The 14,051-nt window shown below is 49.5% G+C and overlaps 1 protein-coding gene across 2 annotated transcripts; it reads right to left on the reverse strand.

Annotated features, from left to right (window-relative positions):
- Positions 1–5,453: 5,453 nt before the first annotated feature.
- Positions 5,454–10,793, reverse strand: Cd19 (CD19 molecule). Of its 2 annotated transcripts, none has more exons than XM_029531205.1 (14): positions 10,706–10,793; positions 10,222–10,488; positions 9,747–9,941; positions 9,335–9,613; positions 8,034–8,141; positions 7,745–7,793; positions 7,412–7,500; positions 7,085–7,186; positions 6,862–6,963; positions 6,705–6,773; positions 6,550–6,606; positions 6,401–6,457; positions 5,645–5,731; positions 5,454–5,545 (listed from the first exon to the last, which is right to left on the reverse strand). In XM_029531205.1, the coding sequence occupies exons 1-14, from the start codon at positions 10,791–10,793 to the stop codon at positions 5,454–5,456; spliced, it is 1,641 nt and encodes a 546-aa protein (XP_029387065.1). The 2 variants fall into 2 exon arrangements, with proteins under 2 accessions (XP_029387065.1, XP_021077470.1); XM_021221811.1 differs by having other exon boundaries at positions 8,034–8,144.
- Positions 10,794–14,051: the final 3,258 nt, after the last annotated feature.

Below are 14,051 nucleotides of genomic sequence, written 5' to 3' on the forward strand. Positions count from 1 at the left end.
ACAATGTCACTGTGTGGCAGGGGCAACGGGGGGGGGGGGAGAGACCCAGAAAGAGAAAGAGATGAAAGTGAAAGTGAATCTGTTGAGAATGAACACAGCCATACCATTCAGACCTGTTCTTGAGGATCTCTGCAGAACCAGAGACTAGTGTGTCCCAGCTGCTGGGTGGACCATCCATCTTGGGGTGAGGCCCTTTTGACCCTAGATAGATGATACCAACACTGATGTCCCAGGAGTTTGGTGGCCAAGGGGGTGGTGAGGCTCACAGTGTAGGGTCCCATCCACCAGGGCTCTAAAGACTTAGGAGATCATTGTTTGAGAAGTACCTGGTGCCCCGGGGAAAAGGGGAGAGGGTCAGCAGTAGCTAGACATGGGGGGGTAGGGAGGTAGCTGTCAGTGTGCCAGTGGAGAAGGGAACATAGGCAAGTAGCCAGCTACTGGGGCAGTTTGGGCTGGGAGATGGTGATTGAGGAGAATTGGCCTTCTGTACAGGAGATCAAAGGGGCTGAGGTTTGTAGGAGAATGTGAGATGCATCAGAGGTAGGTGAGAGCAATGGGGAGAGAGGAGGGCCAGGACAACCTGCGCTCAAGGGATAACGCGGTGAGTTGTTCCATGGGGTGTTGGTTCTTTCTGCCTTTCCCAAAGACTGTAAACTATAAGGCATATGTAGTTTCCAGATGTTGAAAGCTGCAGACAGGAATTCGGCCTGTCTGTTCAGGTAAAAGTTGGGCTGTAGTCAGCCCAAACCACAGGATGATGTGTCCCTGGAGAGTTTGGGCCACAGTGTCTGCTGTTTCTCTGGAGGTGGGGAACACGTGTAAAAGTGACAGCAACAGTTAGGAGATAGCAGAGTTTCTCATGGGTAGGCATGGGAGTGAAGTCAGTTTTCCAGTTTTTGCCCAGTTGGTATCCTCGGAGTTGGTGCAGAGGCTGACATATCTGGAGACCCCCTCGCAGGTTGGTATTGGCACACACCTGGCAGTATGGGTGAGCCTGTACAATACAGGCTTGAAGGTCAGCGGGATCGAAAAGGGATTCTAGGGACTGGAGTAGGGCCTGGGGGCCATGTGTAGGCTTTGGTAGGTGTCAGAGATGATGGAAGTTTTCTACTACTGAGAAAAATAAAGCAGTGATTCAGGTAAAGCCATCCATCTTTCATCTGTGTGGCCTCTTTGCCAAGGAATTTGGTTTTAGTTTAGTTTAGTTTAGTTTAGTTTAGTTTAGTTTAGTTTAGTTTAGTTTTGTTTTCGAGACAGAGTTTCTCTGTGTAGCCCTGGCTGTCCTGGAACTCACTCTGTAGACCAGGCTGGCTTCAAACTCAGAAATCTGCCTGCCTCTGCCTCCCAAGTGCTGGGATTAAAGGCATGCGCCACTACGCCCGGCTAAGGAATTTGGTTTTATCCTCTGGGTGGTACTGGGGTTTGTAGAAATATGTCAGACAGAGGATGTACTTTGTGGGTCTAGAGGCACTGGAAGCAAAACCGCAGGTCACTGAGTCAGCCCTAGCATTACCCAGAGGCACTTGGTCTGTGGAGGTCTGGTGTTCCTGGCAATCAACTGTGGGAACCTCTGCTGGGAGTTGGAGGGCCTCCAAGATCTTGGCTATAAAGGGACCACTAACAACAAGAATGTCCATGGTGGTGAGGAGCCCCCTTTCCTTCCATAGCTCATAGGCTATGAGGTACTCTGAGACCATGTAGATGTTAACTTGTAGTCCTTTGGCAACATGGAGTGCCCTGGTCAGAGCAATTAGCTCAGTCTTTTGTAAAGAGGTTCCCTGAGGAAGGCGGTTTGCCTCAACTGTTTCAACCAAGGTGTCCACTGCATTTGCTGTCTGGTGGGTTCCTGTGTTATCTATAAGGGAAATTTCAGTCACACAAGGGGTACTTTGTAGGTTTGTGAGAGGTGGGCTTGGGAGGCCGGGCTGGGATGAACAAAAGGCCTCCATGGCCTCTAGGCAGGAGTGGGAAGGGATATTCCAGGAGGATGGAACAGGAAGAAGGGTTACAGGTTTAGAGCAGGGTTAGGGACCAAGGTGACCTAGGAGTTTTCCAGGAATAACAGATGAAAGGTATGCACTGTGAGTGTCCAAGGAGAGAAGGTGGGGGAGGGAGGGAGGGAGGGAGGGAGAGAGAGAGAGAGAGAGAGAGAGAGAGAGGGAGAGAGAGAGACTCAGGAGATCATAGAGTGAGTGAGTGGAGTATACTGGCTAAAGTAGGGTGATCTTGATGGCCTCACAGGTGAATTCAGCTGCCACTCTTCAGGTCATCAGTACACATAGGGTCCAATTGTTTAGGCAGAAAAGGTATGGTTTGGGAGACGGGCCCGATGTGTTGGGCCAGGACCCCTGTTACTACCCACAGCCTCTCGTTGGTAAAGAGGCGGTAGAGTCAGTAGAGCCTGGTAGGGACAAAGCTGGGGCTGTTAAAAGAGCATCCCAGGGTGATTGAGGTGACTATAGTGGGGTTAGGAGGAGGCTCACTGGGGGCCTCCTTAGCTGCCTGGTATCCTGGCTTAGTCATAATAGGAAAATTGAGGATTCAATGTCTGAAGAATCTCACAAGGCCCCAAAATGAAAGAATCTGGGTAAATTGAACACCCAAGTATATTATGGTGGGAGAACGCGGTTGAACTTTAGACATGGAGATGTGGTATCCCAGGGAGCCAAGATAGTTTAGAAGTAAAGAGGTGGCCCCTCTGGGACAGAGATAAGGAGGGGCTGCAAAGTATACGGCCATCTATGTATTAGAGAAATGTAGTTGGATTAAGGTAAAGGGAGGGATGGTCCCAGGCCAAGGCTTGGCCAAAGAAATGAGGATTATCTCAAAAGCCCTAGGAGAACTGTCCATGTAAGCTGTCTTGAAGCCTGTGTATCAGGATCTTCTCAGGTGAAGGCAAAGAGAAGACATGAGTCGGGGTAGAGGGCAGTAAAGAAGGCATCCTTTAGGTCCAGGACAACCGTAAGTGGGAAATTGCAGGAGGAATGTTAGAGAGGAGGCTTGTCATGGTTTGAATATGCTTGGTCCAGGGGCTGGTGAGATGGTTCAGCGGGTAAGAGCACCCAACTGCTCTTCCGAAGGTCCTGAGTTCAAATCCCAGCAACCACATGGTGGCTCACAACCATCTGTAACAAGATCTGACTCCTTCTTCTGGAGTGTCTGAAGACAGCTACAGTTTACTTACTATAATAAATAAATAAATCTTAAAGAAAAAAAAAAAAAAGGAATATGCTTGGCCCAGGAAGTGGCACTATTTGGAGGTGTGCCCTTGTTGGAATAGTTGTGTCACTGTGGTTGTGAGCTTTAAGACCTTCATCCTAGGGCTGGTGAGATGGCTCAGCAGGGAAGAGCACTGACTGCTCTTCCGAAGGTCCTGAGTTCAAATCCCAGCAACCACATGGTGGCTCACAACCATCTGAAAAGCTACAGTGTACTCACATACATAAAATAAATAAATAAATCTTTAAAACAAAACAAAACAAAACAAAATTCATCCTAGCTGCCTGGAAGCCAGTATTCTGCTAGCAGCCTTCAGATGCAGAACTCTCAGCTCCTCCTGCACCATGCCTGCCTAGATGCTACCATGCTCTCATTTTGATGATAATGGACTGAACCTTGTAAGCCAGCCCTAATTAAATGTTCTCCTTGTAAGAGTTGCCTTGGTCAGCAGTCAAACCCTAACTAAGACAAGGGTGTAGAGTTGGTAACCGTGGGTGGGTTGGGATTACCACTTCAGTAATGAGGTAAAGATTCTGTACTAAGTGGTAGGCTTATTCACTGGGAGAATGGGAGTGTTGTGTTAAAAGTTCCTGAGACAGAGCCGGGCGTGGTGGCGCATGCCTTTAATCCCAACACTTAGGAGGCAGAGGCCCAGCACTTAGGAGGCAGAGGCAGGTGGATTTCTGAGTTCGAGGCCAGCCTGATCTACAAAGTGAGTTCCAGGACAGCCAGGGCTATACAGAGAAACCCTGTCTCAAAAAACCAAAAAAAAAAAAAAAAAAGTTCCTGAGACAGGAGGCAGTTAGTGATGGGCTTAAGACTGCAGCGATGGGTTTCAGAAACAAAAAACTAGGATCTGGAAGGATGAGGTCCTTGAGGTGAACCAGGGCCATCTGGTGGTGAATAGCAACCACCAGGGTGGAACTATCCCATACTTGGGGGTTGACAGGACCTGGTAGGATGGGGACAGGACAGTCTCAGATGGTGACCTGTTAGGCAGCCAGAGGAAGAAGATGGGAGTCAGGAGAGACTATGGGATCCAGGGGGAAAGGTGGCCCCTAAGTGGCTAAGGATATTACAGTCAAGTAAAGGCATCAAGGAGATGGGCATGACCAGAGAAGAATGTGAGAAGAATCTTCCTACAAGAATGCAGGGAAGTGGCAGGTGGGGCTTGGGGAAGGAAAGAGAAAAGGGGAGAGGAGCAGTCCCCACAAGGTCAGGGGCCCAGCACACGGGGCTTTAGGCTCAATTCCTCCCAGGTTCTCAACATCCAAGATAATAGGTTTTCTCTGCCAAAGAAATAAGCCAACTCAAGCTGAATTAAGAGATATAAAGGTAGATTTATTGAGAGCAGCACTCGAGTAGGTTCACAGGTCCCAAGGAGGCGGAGGGAACAGGGAAATGGCACATCTGGGCTAAGGTAAAGAGGGGGTTACAGGTCTCAGGCAAGGGGTGATGATGTGTAAACTCAGAGCTGGGATGGTGTCTACATATGGTCAGAAGCTGAACCCCTGGGCAGGCACTCAGGTGGTGTTGCCGGAAAGTCGGGGGTGAGGGCTACTGACCTGTTAGCCGGGAGCAGGCAGGGTTAAGAGAAAGGCAGACAGTGTTTCCCAGTTTGTGCAGGGTGAGCAGAGATGAGTTCCAACCAAACAGACTGCTAGTCCCATCACTCTCTCTCCCTTGTGAGACACCATGGAATAGTGGCTGAACATATTTGCATCACTGGATGTTAGGTGGCTAAATGCCAAGGCCATGGAAAGGCTAGGGCCAGGATGTACTCAGACCTCAGCTCTCCTACCTCTGGGTGACTCAGGGCTGGATTCAACCCCATCTTTCCTTCCTCTCCCACACAAGGGCCTGCTTCAGAGGATTTGAGTGGCTAATTGAGTTTATTTGAGGAAAGCAAAGGGTCAAAAGGAAGCTTTGCTTGAATATGCATATGAGTGTGTGTGTCAGCATGCACACATCCTGAACAAGGTCATTTCACTGACTGACACCATCAGCTTGGGATCTCCAGATTTCAGAGTCAGATGTGGTTCTTGGGACCTAACAAAGTACGTAACAAACAAACAAACAAACAAGTATGAGATGAAGTCTAGGCTCTATTCACTGGGCCCAGGAAACCCTTCCCCTCTCGCCCCAGCAGCCAGGGCTGCATTACCATCCTTATTTATCTTTCTCTTCCTCCCCTCTCCCAGGGGCAGCGTCCAGCTCACCTAGTCACTTGGGAGTCATGTGGTTCCCCAAGTCCCCATGTGGCCCTCTCCTTCCCATGCTGGTTCTAGGTCATCAGACTTATCCATGTTTTCATAAGAGTCTGCATCTGGATAAAACCAGAAAAAGGAAAGTGTAAATAGGATGAGAAGCAGTGCTTGAGGGGAGGGGTCCAGAGGATGATTAGGAACAGTGCAGAAACACCCACCTTCCTCATGACTGGGACCAGACTGAATTGAATGGAGCTGAGGAGCTGCATACAGGATCCCTCTCATATCTTCATAGGACTGGGACCCTGCTTAGGCATGGCATGGAAAATTAGAGACCCAGAAACGAACTCTGCTGGAGCTTGGGGGAAGGGAAGTCCTGCCTACCCCCGGGGGGAGGAGCTAGGCAAGAAGTCGAAATTCCTAATGTCAAACTAGGACTAATTTGTCAGCATCAAGAGCCTACTCGGTTGTAAGATGGCCAAGGCCAAAGGAAGGGTCAAGAACAGAATTGGGAGGAGTCAAAGTCAAGATCACAGAAAATTATACAGACAGCTGGGGTCAAGGTTGAAGTCAGCTTTAGACTGGGGTGAGGTAAAGGTCAAACTCTAAGAGAAAAGACTTTGGGTCAATGTTTCAGTTGGTTGGCTGAATATTTTTTGTTACTTTTTTTGTTACAAAGCTTCAGCCTAGGCTGGTCTGGAATTCACAAAGTACCCCAGACTAGCCTTAAGCCCATGACCATCTTCCTGCCTTAACCTTCCACAAGTTGGAATTCTAGACATGAACAACTGTATCAGGTTCATTTGGGTCAAGATTGGTCTTCAAGGTTAGAGATGGCAGAAACACTGGGAAACGGGATAGAGGGTGGAGTTGGGAATCAGGTCTAAAACCACAGTTAAGCTTCGGTTTGGAGATCAGAGCTGAGTTTATATCATCTGAAATTGACCCTAGAGGGATGCCTTAAGCACTCTCACCAAGCGAGGATGCTTCCCGGCTGGGGTCCCAGGCAGACCCATGGGGACTCAGGAAGTCTGGAACAAGAAGAGAGACAAAGATGTCACTTTTTTCTCCTGGTCTCCTGCCTCTTCCAAGAGTGACAGCCCTTGCTCTCTCAAATACACACCCATCGTCCTGCCAACTGGTTGGGCCAGCTCCTCATCTGCATTTTCATAAGACTCAGCTGTGGAAGAGAGAGCCCAGGAGTTGCTCTGGCAGTAGGAGCTCTGTAGCACCAAGCATGGTTTCCTAGCCACCAGCCCCACAAGGAACCCACGTTACCATTAGAGAAGGAGTCTTCTTCCTCTGGACCTATGGGTTCATCCTCAGGGTTCTCATAGCCACTCCCATCTGGTAGAGAAAGAGGGCATCTTTAGCAAAGGTCATCAGCCGTCAACCTACAGTTGAAGTGTCGGGACCAGGGAGAATGGGGACTCACCCTGGGAAAGCTGGTCCTGTCCAAGGTTGGAATCGTTCTCATAGAATTCAGAGCCCTCCTCGCTGTCTGGCTCTTCATAGGCCTCCCCTTCTTCTTCCAGTCCTGAATTTGGGACCAGTGTGGGGAACTGAGCGGGCATCTCTCTTCCTCCACCCACAGTCTACTAATCCCACCACAGGCTGCTCTGACACTCTCAAGGTGAGGAACAACCCTTAAATCTGACCTGTTTCATGGCTCTGAGCTCCAGTATCCTGGCCTTCAGTGCGTGGATTTCCATAGGATCCAGGGACACTCCCTAGGCCAGCAACCCAACGCTGAGCATGGGCTGGTGAAAAGAGAGATTTAAGATGGCCATCAGAGGGAAAGGAGACAATGTTTCAGAAAGCCTCTGTGTGCCAGCATAACTGGCCTCAAGTTCTAGGACAAGGCTGGCTCTGCTCTGGGGAAGGTTCTGCTCTGAGAAGACTGGAGAAATGAGGACAAGGCATAGCTAGCTAGTGCCGGAGAGAAGGGTGTGGCTTGAAAGCCTTCCGAGGCGGTGGTCCCTCACCCTGGCCAGAGGTGGATGTAGGAAGGGAGAGAACATTCCCATACTGGTTCCGGGTCCCATTTCCCGAGGGAGGCGTCACTTTGAAGAATCTGGAGGGAGAAAGGGTTGGTGTACCTTAAGGTTCAACCATGTAGGGATTCCGAGTTCCAATCTATTCTGGGCATTAACTGTGTAGGGATGCCTATCCGATGAAGTTTGGAACCACACCAAGGAAGGTGATTTTGAAGGTGGCTTCCAAACTTGGGCAGTATTTCAACCAGTAGAGATGGCACCAAGGCCCACTTGACAGAGGACAGTGTAAAGCTTATAATGGAAGGGCACTTGCTACTTTACCTCCTGGCGGGATCAGTCATTCGCTTCCTTTTCCTTCTCAGGATAAAGGCTGGTGGGATTTAAAGAAATGGATAAGAAGAGGGGTTGGCAGGCAGGAGGTGAATTTGGGGGACCCAGTGGAGGTCACTTGGGTCAATAGAGGGGATGGTTGCATAAATACCAGGGACCTCAGGAAGTATGAGAGACAGTAAAGGAGAGATGAGGCTGTGGGGTGTGTTAGATTGGCCAGTGTGGGCTTATTCTGAGAAAGATGGGGTAGAATTTGGGGAAACTCAGGGGCATGACTTACCTCTTTGATAATAGAGAAAAGCCACCAGAGAAACCATACAGAAGGTGACATACACTAAAGTCACCACTGGGACTATCCATCCACCAGTTCTCAACAGCCAGAGCCACACTGCTAAGAGAAAAGTGCTTTGAGACAAGGACCCCACAATGTAGCTTACTCCCCAACCCCTCAAGGGACATATGGCCGAGAACCCAGGGCAGGACACAGACTTAAAGTCTTAATCTCTTCAGGGGGCTCTTCTCCCTTCCACTAAGGAAGAACCAATTGTTCCCAGGAGCACAAGGATTGTGCCACGGTGCACAAGACACTGACAAACCACATACAAAGCATGGCCACCCTAGCAAGGTGAGGACTAGGAGGTCACTTCCACAGTTAAGAATAATCATGGTCAAAATGTAGGGCAAAAGTGAGTCTACCAAGTCAGAGCTGAGATCCAACACACGCTGGGATCAAGTTTGGAGTGGGAGCTGGGGTAGCAGCACTTGACAGTGTGGTCAGGATGGCATGGGAGCATTGTATTTAGGAGAAGCATAGGTGAGACGTTGTGGTGAATTCGATGGATGGAGTGAGGAAAAAGAAGATAGTCAGGCTCCTAACGTGGGCAAATGGACCCATGTATATTCTTCTGGGTGCTCCATTCATGCAAAGCCACCCGAAGAGTATATGTGGGAAAGATGTCCATTTGACTTTATGTATCAAGCCTGAGATGTCCAGGGGCATGAAATGGCAATCCCAGAAGATGACTGGGTATGGGGAGTATAGCGCCCAGGGAAGGTATAAGGAAGGCATGGTAACCTAGGAACCACGGGAGTAAAGGATGCCAAACAAGACGAGGGTGTGGATAGGAGCGAGTACAAGGCCCAGGGCTCCAACAGGGAGCGGTGGTGGAGGAAGCCGCCAGCAAAGCTCACAGGAGAAGACCCAGAAAAACGAGTTCTCAGAAGCGATGAACAAAGAGCTGGAGTTAGGATTCAGTGAACAAATTGGAGTTTGGGATGAGGCTTGAGACTGGTCCTGATGCCAGCTCCAAATCTGGCTTAGTACTTAGTACTTAGTACTTGTACTCATGCCTCAGCCTCCCAAGTACTAGGGTTACAGTTATACACTATCAGTTCTAGTCTGTCTGTCTGTCTGCCTGTCAGTCTGTCTTTCTGTCTGTCTCTACACACACAGAGAGTTCTAGGGATGGAAACAGAGTCTCATACATGCTAAACACACACTCAACCACAGAACCACACCCCTAACCCTTCCAATTCTTCCAGTAGCTCCACACAGATTCCCAGAATTGGAAGAAACCCTACCTGACCTTGCAATGACCTTCACATGCCTCTCGATAGTCAGGTTTCCTCGGAGACAATAATAGGTACCTTCATCTAAAGTTGTGGCTTGGGGCAGAAGCAGAAAAGACCCCCAGACCCACATCTCTCTGACTGGGTGCTCTCCCCCAAGGCTTAGGCTCAGTAATGAAACATTAGGCCTCTTAGGATGCACATGAGTCCAGGAGATGGAGCCTTTGACCACTGGGACAGGGGGTACCCCACAGGACAGCCAAAGTGTGGAGCCAGGTGCCACAGTGAGATCTAAGGCAGGGAGAGAAGAGGTAAGGAAAATATAATCCAAGGGGAGTCTCATCTTTCCCAACCCCCGAGTCCCCAGCACCCTCCCTGTCCTGAGCCTCCACTTCCCAGCATCCACACAGCACGGTCCCCTTACCTTGGTTGATTAGACTCTGATTCAGACTGCTCCCCCGAGGGGCACATACAGGCTTTGTTCCCCAGACCTTAGGATGGTCTTTTGCCCACACATACAGCTGGGAACCAGAAGTGGACCTGTGGCTCCCAGAGGACCTGTTCTTTAGGTCACAGTCCAGGTCCCTGAAGTCTGAAGCATTCCACCGGAACATCTCCCCTGGGAAGAGACCCCAGACTAGATACAGACCAGGAGAAGGGGGAGATACAGAAGCCAGGAAGAGCAGAGCCAGAGATGCAGGGAGAAGGCAACTGTGACTAACAGACAAGCAAGACAGAGGTACAGAGTAGTTCAGAGAAGTCACCAAGCCACAGGAAGGAGGTGCCTAGAACTAACTCCTTCTTCGCCGCCGTAGCCCCACCAGACCAAAGAACTTCCTCTGTCTATGGAGAGCCCCTCTTTACAACCAACCCCCCCCCCGGCCCCGCCAGGCACTCACCACTACCCCCCACGTTCACCGTCCAGGCAGGCTGCCAGATGTCTTTGAAAGGGGGCCTCTTCTGGCACAGGTAGAAGCCCCCCATATGGTCCGAGACATTGACAATCACTAGCAAGATGCCCAGGGACCCCACATGCAATCCCAGGCCAGGGGACCCGGGGCTCAGCTCCAGGAAGGGTGTTGACTGGTTGCCTCGATACCAAGCCAGCTTCTCAGAAGAGACAGGTGAGGAGTCCGGGAGGCATGGCAGCACAACATTACCTCCCTCTGTGGGGAGAGGAAAAGGGGAGCCCCAGCCCCTCTTCCCTCCTCATAAATCAAAAGACCCCAGAAGTCTACCATATGGAAGCTCTAAGGGTCTTTCTGACTCCTCCCAGTTTACAAGTAAGAAAATGGAGGCTCCAAGAAGGCCAGTTACTCAACCCAGAACCCGGACATTCAACCCTAGCTCTTTCCCCTCAGACATACAGACAGACAGACATACCTTCTACCTCCACCAGTAAGGACTTCTGGGGCCTGCCTCCTACTAAGGAAAGGAAGAGGAGGAAGGAGACAGAGAGAGGAGATGGCATGGTAGCCAGGCTCCCTGGGGCACCCGGCTTCTGCGTGGCTGCGCAGAGGATGCTGGGGCGAGCCTAGTGGGCAATGAACCATGGGTGTCTGTGAGGGTGGTGGCAGTCCCCGTATAGAAGAAAGGGGTGGTCACACCTTAGGTTAGGCCCCCATTTACAGGCACTCTTCCAAATCCACAACACTTGTCCCCTCCCTGTCACCCAGCACTTAGCCCAAGTGTGTGACCTTATGTGTGGTTCAGCATGGAAGTCCCTCAGGGTAAGGCTAACATCTTCACCATGCACGCACAGAACTTTCCACACAGTGGCACCTGGTAAATATTTGTCAGATGAGTGGGTTCAGGCTTAGGGTCTTCTTTCTCCTCCTCTCTCCAGGCTCCAGGCTCTGACCCTATTTTACACCTCTGTGTCCCAGTGGTGAAGTTAAAGGCATATGCCACCATGTCTGGCTTCTGCTTTTTTCCTCTATCATCTGGGGATAGTATTAGAATTTTATATCGGGTCTGGTGATCCAGGTCTATAATTCCAGTTACTGGAGAGGATCACAAAAGTCAAGGCCAGCTTGGACTGCAGAGTGAGTTCAAAGCCACTCTAAAGTACTCAGGGAGACCTTATCTGAACATTAAAAAAAATACTGTTTTAAAAAGTTGAGAGTCAAGCCGGGCATGGTGACACACGCCTTTAATCCCAGCACTTGGGAGGCAGAGGCAGGCGGATTTCTGAGTTCGAGGCCAGCCTGGTCTACAAAGTGAGTTCTAGGACAGCCAGGGCTATACAGGGAGACCCTGCCTCGAAAAAACAAACAAACAAACAAAAAAAGTTGAGGACATAGTTCAGTCCTAAAGTATATACAAGACCTTAGATTTAATCCCTCCTACCACACATAGACACAGACAGACAGACAGAGAAACAGACACACACACAAACAGACACGCAAACACACATTGGGTTTCATTCTAGCTTAGGCTATGTAGCAAGACCTCCCTCTCAAAAAAGGTAGAGTCAAACAGGCACAGAGGCACACACCTTTAATCCCAGCAACTGGGAGGCAGCAACAAGTGGATCACTTTAAGTTTCAGGCCGGCCATGGCTACATAGTGAGACTCTGTCTCATTCCTACCCTCCCAGCCTCCCCCCCCCAAAAAAAAAGGAATTGTGAGCTGGGTAGATAATGTAGCCTAATGATAGAACACTTGCCTACCATATACAATTCCCTGAGTTGTAGCACAAGAAAAAAAGTGTATGATGTGTATAGTGTGTGTGTGTGGTCTCTGTATGTATAGTATGTATGTGTCTGTGTGTATATGTGGTGTGTGTATATGTAATTTGTATGTTGTGTGTGTGTGTGTGTGTAGTATGTATGTGTATGGTGTGTGTGTGTGGCTCTGTGTGTATAGTATGTATGTGTCTGTGTATATATGTGGTGTGTATATGTAATTTGTATGGTGTGTGTGTGTGTGTGTAGTATGTATGTGTGGGGTGTGTGTGTGTGTGTGTGTGTGTGTGTGTAGTATGTATGTGGTGTGTGTGTGTGTGTGTGTTTTCTGGCCTAGTTTACAGTTCAGTTTCTGAGAGTCATCGTCAGTTTATGGCTGACCATGGTTAAATGTCCTCATCTCTAAGCAGGTTAGTAAGAGAGCAATCAGAGCTGGGAGGGGCTACACAGTGGATGGGGAGCAAGAGCCACGTGCTTTGTAGTGGTCTTTCGAAATGGCTTCTTATTAAGATCCCTTTGTTCTCCAGGTAATCCCTGCTTCAGGAACGGAGGAGACTCATACACATTGGGTTCAGGCTTCAAGACTGGAAGAGCATTGTCTAAAGTCACACAGAGGTAGTACAATGTCTATGCACACGTGTGTGTGTGTGTGTGTGTGTGTGTGTGTGTGTGTGTCTGTGTGCGTGTTGTATGTGTCTCTGTTTGCCTGTGTGTGTCTGTGTCTGTGTCTGTGTGCCTGAGTGTGTGCGCATACCTTTCACTGATGACAGCACTCAGAGGAAAGACTAGAGACCCAAGAGACCTGCTTTCTCAGTTGAGTCCCAGGCCTATTTCTACTGGGCTGTGACTTCCTGTTTGCCACAGGCAAACCTCAGGGGACACCACAGGTGGCAGGCCCTCACTTCTCTTGATTGAGCTGAGGGGCCAAGGGGAAAGAAGGAAGCTCGGGAAGAAGAGACATCTAACAGTGGGCAGACACCCACTTGCCTAACACTCAGCAGTGGGTCTCCCCACAAAGGATTTCCAACCACCTAAAACATACAAATAAATAAACAAACAAACAAGAAAACCCTCCAGGCCACGCCTTTCTCCATTCATCCCTCCATCTCTCATCTTCCTTTATCTTATTCAACTTACTGAGCATCCCCCCAGCGCAGGCCCTGGTCTGCAAGGCTTTCCACTTGGCTAGCTCCTTTCATCACTTAGCTCTCAGTTTAAATGGTACTTCCTCAGAAGGGCCTGCCCAGGGCTGCCAGTACTTCCCACCCTTGTTTTCTTTCCTTTCTAGCCTTTGCTTCGGTTTTAAATTACACTTGTTAGGAGTTAAGCTCCTTATTTACATCTGGAATGAGTACCAGACCGCCCTCTCCTTGTCCTATGTCACTGGCAATAGAACCCAGGACCTTATGTGAGCTCTCTCTAAGAGAGAGGATTCACAGCCCTAGGCTGTTCATGCTAACAGATCTTTTTTGTCCCTAGGTGTGTCCCGGTTTAGTAAAGGTTTAATGAGTATTTATTGACTGGAGAAAGAAAAGAAGTTGGGAAGAGTAAAGAAAAACTTCCCCTGAGGTGGAGCCATAGCTTGTCTTCAAACATGAGGACCTGAATCCAGTCCCCAGAATCTTGTGTAAAAACCGCCAGGCATGATCTGGGGAGATGGTGTGGTGGGTAAAGGGCTCACTGCACAAGTGTGAGGATCAGAGTTCAATCCCCAGAGGCCTCACAAATGCCAAGTAGCCTGCCTGTAGTCCCAGTCTTCTCAGAACACGCTGACTAGCAACACTAGCCCTACTGATTGAGAGACCCTGACTCGGCCACTATGGTGCAAGAGCAGGGGAGGGTCATTCTGAATATCTACACGCGGCCTCTACATGCATGTACCCTCACACACATGTGCCTGAATGAATAGAAGAAGTAAAAAAACGGAGCATGTGACTGCCCCTAAGTATGGTGGAGGAGAAAGTTTATTTAGACGTGAGGGAGAGCATAGCCAGAGGCAGGGTGTCTGGGAAAGTCCAGCGTGACCGTGACCCTGAGTTGGG

The sequence above is a fragment of the Mus pahari genome, chromosome 1 (assembly GCF_900095145.1).
Source record: "Mus pahari chromosome 1, PAHARI_EIJ_v1.1, whole genome shotgun sequence".
NCBI classification, from domain to species: Eukaryota; Metazoa; Chordata; class Mammalia; order Rodentia; family Muridae; genus Mus; species Mus pahari.

Bases quoted from the DNA above. Each gene is read 5' to 3' on its own strand.
- Cd19 (XM_021221811.1), bottom strand. From the start codon at position 10,793: ATGCCATCTCCTCTCTCTGTCTCCTTCCTCCTCTTCCTTTCCTTAGTA. The intron at 10,489-10,705 runs GTATGTCTGTCT...CTCTCCCCACAG, and splicing joins CTTACTGGTGGAGGTAGAAG to AGGGAGGTAATGTTGTGCTG. The intron at 7,794-8,033 runs GTAAGTCATGCC...AAATCCCACCAG, and splicing joins TTTTCTCTATTATCAAAGAG to CCTTTATCCTGAGAAGGAAA.